Genomic DNA, 9,591 nt, shown 5'->3' with positions numbered 1-9,591 from the left:
AGAGAGAGAGAGAGAGAGAGAGAGAGAGAGAGAGAGAGAGAGAGAGAGAGAGAGACAGAGAATAATTTAATATGAAAAGACATTTTAAAACAGTTTAAAACAAGGATTAACTTTTTCAACAATTTTCATTTAAAAGTGGTGGTGACTTGAGAACCTATTAATCCAAATCTCATATATTATTTCTTCTTGTGTCACCTTTAAGGCCTCTGATGTCATTAACAATCGGAATCTTTCATTTTGATGGCACAGATTCTCTAACAGACATTGATCAACTGAAATAGGTGTCTTTCAGATTACCCAAGAACATCTTCTTAAGAGTTAACCTCACTCTGGGTATTGTCTGTGCTGGGTATGGCCCACAGCTGCCCCAGAATCTCCCACCCAGTTGTGATTCGGTTTATGTGCTAACTGGCTAGCTAGCATCAAGACAGTCTTCTGATTTCCCTTTTTGAATGACTATAACAGGCTGGCGCTGAATATATGTGCTGGTTGGACATCGGCTGTAGCCCTTCTGGTGTGTTCATGCACAACTTTTTTGGTTGAGGTCTGGTTATTTGAGGTGGCTTTCGGTGCCAATAATTCTCTGAAGTTGGTTTGATGTGTCGGCCTTAAATTGACACTTCGGGCTCTAGTTTCGCAGACCGGGTGAGGCGGGGGCGCAGCGCACCTGCGCTTCGCCAACTGGGTGTGGCCAGGCGGATTTTGCAAGTTTGGCACACTGTGCACGCTAGCGCAGCTACTCCTCTTTCCCACCTCTGTCCCTCCTAGCTGCGCAAGTCGGAAAGAGGGAGGAGAGAAGGCGTGGAGTGGGTTTTACACAGCCCATTCACATCACACAAATCAAATGATCCCCTCTCCTCGCCCTTAAATGCGCCGCGCGAAGGCGTAATGAGAGTTTACTCAATTCGCCATGGCAGAAGAGAGCAGCAGCGTCAGACGGTCAAACTTCTCACAGGAGGAAACTGATGTTTTGGTCCAGGAGGTCCAAGCTTGCAGTGTCTGAATATATGGAACTGCGAGCAGACCTCCACGGGCTGATGATGCAAAGGTAGCCTGGGAGGAGGTCACCACAATTGTAAATCAATGTTGCGTTTCTCTTGTGCGCGCGTGCGCTTTCTCTTTCTCTCTCGCAGTCTCACTCTGTTTCTTTTCTTTTGACTTTTCTAAGATGACAGATGCTGATTATATACTCCCTATCTGATGCTGTGGCTGTTTGTGGTTGGCTGAGAGGGATGTGAACTCATTAGTTTGCAGCTTTGTTAATCAAATCAAGTTGGGTTTCCATTATGTGTGCCAAACGTGCCAAACGGTGCCAATCCTTTGATCTGACATCAGATGTGACAGGACAGTCGATATAAAGATACATTTATGTGCTGATGGCAGATAGTTGCATTGAAAAGAGTTTTTTTGGGTATTTATTGCATCGTTAATGTGCCTGACATTCTGGAAACCGTGCCTGTGAGGTTTTGGTGACGTGTGCGCACTGTCCGCCGGTCAGCCAAACTTCGGCTTACACGGCTGCGCTCCGCCTGCGCTAAAAGTAGACCTGGTTTCAGCTGGTGAGCTTTTAGCGCACCTTCAGCGAAGCCTTTTGGCACGAAACTGTCACTGCGCCAAGCTGGATCGGTCGACACCTCCCCCTGCTGCGCCGCCACACCCATCTCAGCGCACCTCGGTCTGCCAAACTACCAAACTGAGCGCGCCTCGGGTTGTGCTGCTCGAAACTAGCTCTGCGCGGGGTTCGCCACCCTGCGCCACCCTGCGCTGCGCCGGGAAACTAGAGCCGATTATCTTTATTCAGCAACTACCCTTACGCTGAAACTCCAACTCCTGTCAGCACGTCCATTTAACAACTTCCGTCTGTAATTGTATTTCAACACCACACCAACCCCTGTTGGCGTACTCTGACTTGGGGAAACATCCTAACAGACTGCAGATCATACTACACTGCTTTGCTGCTTGGAGCTGTAATTCCACTTACCTTCTGTAGGCTCAGTTGGACTTCATAATCTTCATCCTGCATTTTGTGCTCAAAAATGGTCATCACAATGATTTTGATGCTTTGTACATTTCTTGTACAACTTGAGGTGCTATTACAGTTTTGAATGAATGAGCAGTCATTAAAATGTAGTACAAATATAGTAGTGCTACAGCTCACTACAGCCTGCAGAGCTATAGTACTGGATCTGTTTCTAAAAAGTCCCATTGGTCAAGGTTCTTTTATTGCAACAGCCTAATAAAAAATAATGATAATTTGATCTTTTTAAAAAAAGCAGGTGAAACCCTTTATGAGTCAGAGCACCATCTTGATTGCTCTCCCTTGTTTCAAATATGTACTGCAGCAAATCTCATTGCACTATTACTCGGTCATAATCATTCACTATTACTCCAGCTAGGCACTCAGTAAGAGCTGAATTTGTCCACTTTGTTGTCACCTTGTAGCATTATAGAAAGGAAGCAGCTGAAAAGTGCTATGCCCAGTGTCCAACCACATAAGGTGCTACTTGTTCACAAGCAAACAATTCATGAAAAACTGCACCCAGCTTGATAATCACACATGGTATTAGATCCTGGGGTCTCTGCCATGGCAAATCTATGCTTTGCTAAAGAAGCTCCATTCACACAGATGGAGCAAAAGTGGGGAGTTCTTTGCCTTTAAATGCAAACACTCGATGGCGTAAAAGGATAGCTTTTGCTCTTGTGGTACAAGAGGGGGGCATGACTAGACTAATGAATGGGGCCCTGGGCCTGGTGTTTGCTGTTAGGACCCTACCAGCTGGTCAAGGGTTTCCACTCAACTCAGGTCCAATGTTTGTTGGATCTGTCTTGATTCAACTGTGTGCTCATTTCTTAGGCTTACATTAGTGGTGTTTGAGGTGTGTTCCAAACATCTTGCACTCAGCCTGCCACTATGGCAAGGCAAGGCAAGGCAAGTTTATTTGTAGAGCACAATTCGTACACAAAGTAATTCAAAGTGCTTTACAGAACAAGAAAATGCATTAAAATCACAATACAAAATAAAAACATAAATAATCATTATAAAATGAACTTTAAAAGAGAAGAGTGCAGATAAGATCCTTTCAGTCATATGCACAGTGAAATAGAGCTGTTTTGAGCCTAGATTTGAACATTGTCAGAGTAGAGGCCTGTCTCACATCTTCAGAAAGACTGTTCCAGATTTTAGCTGCATAAAACTGGAATCCTGATTCCCCATGTTTAGTCCTGACTCTGGGCACCAGCAGGAGGCCGGTCCCTGAGGTCCTCAGAGTCCGAGATGGTTCATATGGCACTAACATGTCAGAGATGTACTTTGGTGCTAGGCCGTGGAGAGACTTGTACACAAGCAGAGCTGCTTTAAAGTCTATTCTCTGAGCCACAGGAAGCCAGTGTAGAGACCTGAGCACAGGACTAATGTGCTCGTACTTCCTGGTTCTGGTCAGGACCCGAGCAGCAGCATTCTGGATGTACTGCAGCTGTCTTACGGCCCGTTTGGAGAGGCCAGTGAGCAGGCCGTTACAGTAGTCTAACCTACTAGAGACAAATGCATGGATAAGTCTCTCCAAGTCAGGTTTAGACACTATACCTTTGATTTTGGCAATGTTTTTTAGATGGTAAAAAGCTGCTGATGTTATTGATTTGATGTGGCTGTTAAAGTTCAAGTCTGAGTCCATTATTACCCCGAGATTTCTAACCTGATTTGTAGGTTTTAGAGAGAGAGACTGGAGGTGACTGCTGACACTTTCTCTTTGTTTCTGTGGACCAAATACGATGACTTCAGTCTTGTCTGAATTTAGCTGGAGAAAGTTGTTTTGCATCCACACACTGACCTGTTGGATGCAGTGACAGAGTGAATCCACTGGTCCATATTCACCTGCTGTCAGTGAGACATAGATCTGAGTGTCGTCTGCATAATTGTGGTAGGACACATTATTACTTTGTATTAACTGGCCTAAAGGCAGCATGTAGAGATTGAACAGAAGGGGTCCCAGGATTGACCCTTGGGGCACCCCACAGGTCAAGGCCATGTGGTCTGAGACACAGTTACCAATTTCAACAAAGTACTTCCTGTCTTCTAGATAGGACTTCAACCAATTTAGGGCAGTGCCAGAGATGCCCACCCAGTCCTCTAGTCTCTGTGAAAGGATCTCATGATCGACAGTGTCAAAAGCAGCACTCAGATCTAGCAGGACTAAAACTGAGACTTTGCCTGCATCAGTGTTCAGGCGGATGTCATTTGTCACCTTAATAAGAGCGGTCTCAGTGCTGTGATGGGGTCTAAAACCTGACTGGAAAACATCAAAGGAGTTGTTCATTAGGAGAAAGTCAGTAAGCTGTTGGTAAACAACTTTCTCAAGGACTTTGCCTAAAAACGGCAGATTTGAAATGGGCCGGTAGTTGTTCAGTACTGTGGCATCAAGACTGCTCTTCTTTAGGAGAGGCTTTATGACCGCAGTTTTCAAGGCCTTTGGGAATGTTCCAGATTGTAGTGACATGTTAACTATGTGAGCGAGTGGTGGTAACAAACTGCTCAGCACAGACTTTAGAAATCTAGTGGGTAACACATCGAGGCAGCATGTAGATGAACTCAGACTGGTGATGATCTCTTGGACAGTTTTGTCAGTTACAGGTGCAAAATGAGTCAGCTCTAAGTGTCTAGGTGGCTGCAGGGTTGTTATTGGTGTTGTGGAATTGATGGCATTTTTAATGGTCTGAACCTTGTCGCAAAAGAATACTGCAAACTCATTACACTTAGATGTGGAGATCAGTTCCAACGGCAGTTGAGCTGGAGGGTTTGTTAATCTGTTCACTGTTGCAAATAAGACACGCGAGTTGTTACTGCAGTTTCCAATAATTTCAGAAAAGTACCTCTCCCTTGTTCTACGTAAGATCTGGTTGAACACGTACAACTTTTCTTTATAAATTTCATAATGAACATGAAGCTTTGACTTGCGCCATTTCCGCTCGGCCCTCCGGCACTCCCTTTTCTGTGCCCTGACCGAGTCGTCATTCCTCCATGGCGCCTTCTGCTTATTTTTAACCATTTTAACCTTCACAGGGGCAATGGTGTCCAGAACATTCAAAACACTCGAAGTAACAGAGTTCAACAAATCATCAACATTAGAACATGAGGCATTTTCAAAGTTTATCATTTCCATGAACAGAGCACCTGTGCTGTTATTTATGTGTCTCCTCCGAACAACTGCAGGACCAGCCGGTGGTTTGGGAGAAACAGACAGGTCAAAGAAGACACAGAAATGATCAGACAGAGCAACATCAACCACATTGACGTTTGAAATATTAACCCCCTTTGTAATGAGCAGGTCCAGAGTGTGCTGCGCTCTGCTGTGGGTGGGCTCACACACATGCTGAGTCAGGCCAAAGGTTTCAAGGACAGCATTGAGCTCTTTAGCATTTCTGTCACAGACATTATCCACATGTACATTAAAATCACCTGTAATGACCAAACCATCAAAGTCTGTGCATACAATTGAAAGCATCCTGGTAAAATCATCAATAAAATTTTGACGGTGCTGGGGAGGCTTGTATATAACTACATAGACTATGGACAGAGATTGTTTTAGCTCCATTTTAAAGGATACATACTCAAATGATGAAAACATCCCAAATGACAACCTGTGCATAACCATATGATCTCTTAATATTGCACAGACGCCTCCACCCTTTTTGTTTTCTCATGTTTCAGATTCAAATTTGTAGTTGGGTGGAGCTGATTCCGTTAGAACAACATTACCTGTGTTTTTGTCAAGCCATGTTTCAGTTAAAAACATAAAATCAAGATTATACGAAGAGATCAAATTATTAATTAAAAATGATTTGTTAGACAAGGATCTGACATTAAGCACAGCAAGTTTCAGATTAGTTTCAGTAGGACTGGACATTATCTTCTTACAAGGGATATGGATTAAATTTCTCTGATTGGACAGTCTAACTGTCCTTCTGTAATCTGGTCTATGTGGTGTGGCTGTAGATATGGCACTAGGGGAGAATATTGTCTCATAGGGCCCCAGCTTGATATTACTTTTATCATGGCTGTAAGTCCTGGGACAGCAGAGGCCCTGTGCATCCTAGCTCTTAGGGATACCAGCTCTGGGGGCAGGCAGGGGAGGACGAGCAGGGGGAAGTTTGGGTGATGGACCAGATGAAAACCGAGGGGGAGGAGCTGGGGGAGCTTTAGTTTGTGAAGCAGGAGAGTTGAAGCTCCTGTGTGACTTGAGGGGCACAGTTTTAAACGGGGAAGAGTTCAGCATAGTTGGTGATAGAAGTCTTGACCTTGCTATATTAGGGGTGAGGGGAACCATCTTAATCCCTGATTTGATCAGGCTTTCAAGATGGTTGGGAAGGCCCATGGGGGAAGGTGGGAATGAAAAGGAGAGGGTGAGGGACAATTCTCTAGAGGGGGTAGATGTGGCAGGGTGGGCCCAGGGCTGGTCTGTGGGTAGAGGAGGTGATGGGGGTGCTGCCGGGTCTGAAACTTCTGCTGGGGCCGTCACAGACGAGTCCAAGGCCTGTGATGAGGGCCCGGGGGGAGGTGGAACCGATGGCGGGCCTGAATTCTTCACTGGGGGCGGTGGAGGCTGTTGTGGTGCAGCTGGTGCTGAAACACTGGCTCGGTCTCTGGCTTCTGCGACAGAGATGCTTCTCTCGTTCCTCTTTTCTCTCACTGGTCGCTCAGGACCCTGTCCCGGCCCATTGTGATGCCTCAGAGCGTGTAGGAGGTGTTCCGTCAGCACTCTCCTCCCACCTCTGCACAGGTGTGGGCCCTTTCCCTTGAACAGGTCCTCTCGTTTCCAGAACAGATAAAAGTTCTCAATGTAGTGTAGTCCTCTGTGCGCACACTCTTTGGACAGCCATGTGTTCAGCTGAAGCAGCCGGCTGAACTTGTTTATCTTCCTGTCTATGTTTGGAAGAGGTCCACTAATGAATGCCTTGACCTCCACTATATCAAGCTCCTTGAAGAACTTAGTGAAATCCCTTTTCAAGACTTCAGTCTGTTCCTTTCTGATGTCCACTGCACCCACGTGCACGATCAGCTGTTTGACTCCTCGGTGTGTAGACAAAACTTTTGGGAGGAGTGTTGTTATCTCAGAGACAGTGGCACTGGGACAGCAGCATGTTTGAATTCTTCCGTGGTTTATGCCACTGATAGCACCGTCTCCTATCAGCAGCGTATCTCTGACCTTGATGTTTGGTCCAGATTGTCTGTCTGCCTGCTGTTTTTTGCCGACTTTATGGCTCCAGTTTCGTGAAGATAATCCATTTTCTCTTTGTTCGTTAGAAACATTAAATTCAGTCTCTGACAGTGGCAAAAATCTGTTTGTAAGCTGTATTTTGGGTGATGTTACGTAGGTATTAACATTGTCTCTCATCACTTTGTGCTGCTTTGGCTTAGCACCAAGTTCTCTCCAGGATGAGGCATTTTGGTCTTTACAGAGTTTTGGAAAAGACACAGTATCACTCAGGTTTAAGATGAAAGTAGCAGGTTTTTCACCCTTTTTACTGAAAGTAACTGTGGGCTTCTTACCACCGGATGTCACTGGGAGCGTCTTGTGAAGTCCTTTTTCAGATTCTAAAGCAAAATCCGTGCTTGTAGCTCATTAATTTCTTGTTGATATCTCCGACAGCGTTCACAGAAGGAATTTGTTTGGTTTCTTCCCCCGGACATGCTGCTGGCTCGTCAGATCGGTTAAAAATATAAAAATGTTCTTCAAAGTCTTGGTTTACTTAAGATAATTCATGAAATGATGGATATAGAGATTTTCCAGGATTTGTAGAAGGAGTAAAACGATTAAAAAGCAGAGTAAAGAAGGAAGCAAGCTGGAGCAAGCAGGAAAGCGTCTGCACTCTTCAGAAGCAGGAAGCAACTGTCGTGTTGTATAAGCAGGAAAGTCTTGTATATTCTGTTAGGTCTACTAAGCAGCAACAATCTGTGTGTGTGTGTGTGTGTGTGTGTGTGTGTGAGGCTCACCTAATAGTATGATGATACAGATAAGGATGGCAATGATGGCTCCGGTGCCTAGTCCAGCGGCGATGATTCGCTCCATGTCCACACAGTCTCCATGGTGATCACACTGGCAGACCTTTACTCTCAGGTGGGACATATTAGACATAGGCAGGTTTCCAGAGTCTGTGATCATGATGGGAACCTCGTAGATCCCACTTGCCAGGGAGCCAATCCTCAGTCTGAGCTGGGCGTACTCTCCTAGAATATGATGGGAGGGTAGATAGACAGAGAAACTGATAAGCAAGCATGGTGATTCCTCACTTACTGACCTCAGCAGTCTTCAATGTCATGTCCTTTCACTCAATTCTACTGGGAGCTGCTCTGTATGGCTAATGGTCATCATTGGAGCTGCCGGGGGCTCTCTGCATTAAAAAAAAGCATTTAACAGTAGTTGCTGATGAATAGAAGAGTTCTGCATGACACATTTTCAAAGATACTGATTTAAACAAGAAACAGATATAGAATGAGAAGCTTTACCAAAACAAAAACATTTCTAAATAGCTACTGACACAAAAGACAGGTGTTCTCTAGAGTCCAACAGGCCTACATGTACCTTGTGACATAGCTTTAATCTAAGAGGAGAAAGTGAATCATTTCTCTGTCTTGCATACAAGTTGAGTCTTAAGATGTTGAGCATAGAGATTCATTCTTGACCTTGGGAATAAACACCTAATACAATATCAGAAATTCAAGGTTCATTTGGTGTCTTATTCCAGAGCTTAGGACCACATCTCAAAGTCTTCCTCAGTGAAAAGAACTTCCTCAGGTATCATCACATGACCTTAATCAGTCAGTCAATCAATCAATCAATTTTATTTATGAAGCCCAATATCACAAATCACAATTTGCCTCACAGGGTTTTACAGCATATGACATCCCTCTGTCCTTTGGACCCTCACAGCGGATAAGGAAAAACTCCCCCCAAAAAACCCTTTAACGGGGGAAAAAAATGTTAGAAACCTCAGGAAGAGCAACTGAGGAGGGATCCCTCTTCCAGGACGGACAGACGTGCAATAGATGTCGTACAGAACAGATCAGCATAATAAATTAACAGTAATCCGTATGACACAATGAGACAGAAAGAGAGAGAGACACAGAGAGAGACAGAGACATAGAGAGATGCAGGACAGACGGTAATGACAGTAGTTTACAACAACATTAATGAAAGTAATAATATTATAATTATAATAATATATTAATATTTGATAGTATACATGTGTGACAATAATCATATGTGTATAATAACAGTAGAAGTATGACTAATGATAACAGCAGCAGCAGGAGGCATCTGGCAGGACCACGGCAGCAGCACAACCACACACGTCACACTATCCAGGCACCGCTGCAATATAAGTCAACCTGAGAGACAGTGGAGCACAAAGGCTCCGGAGAAGAAGCCGAGTTAGTGACATGCAGTATGGCCGAGTTAGCAAGATGCAGTAATAGGACACGAGAGAGAGAGAGAGAGAGAGAGAGAGAGAGAGAGAGAAGTAGAGAAGGTGCCCGGTGTATTATAGGGGGTCCTCCGGCAGACTAGGCCTAAGTCAGCCTAACTAGGGGCTGGTACA

At 44.7% G+C, this 9,591-nt stretch overlaps 1 protein-coding gene across 1 annotated transcript in view; it reads right to left on the bottom strand.

Moving 5' to 3' along the window:
* The window catches only part of LOC126396243 (cadherin-2-like), a 430,873-nt gene that overhangs the window by 72,391 nt on the left and 348,891 nt on the right, over nucleotides 1-9,591 (bottom strand). The window contains exon 13 of the mRNA XM_050054177.1: nucleotides 7,988-8,221. Coding sequence (XP_049910134.1) covers nucleotides 7,988-8,221 — 234 coding nt within the window. The remainder of the gene's footprint in view (nucleotides 1-7,987; nucleotides 8,222-9,591) is intronic.

This window comes from Epinephelus moara, chromosome 10, assembly GCF_006386435.1.
Source record: "Epinephelus moara isolate mb chromosome 10, YSFRI_EMoa_1.0, whole genome shotgun sequence".
Classification (NCBI taxonomy): domain Eukaryota; kingdom Metazoa; phylum Chordata; class Actinopteri; order Perciformes; family Serranidae; genus Epinephelus; species Epinephelus moara.
Note: the sequence above shows the minus strand (reverse complement) of the source record. Positions and strands in the feature narration are given on the sequence as shown.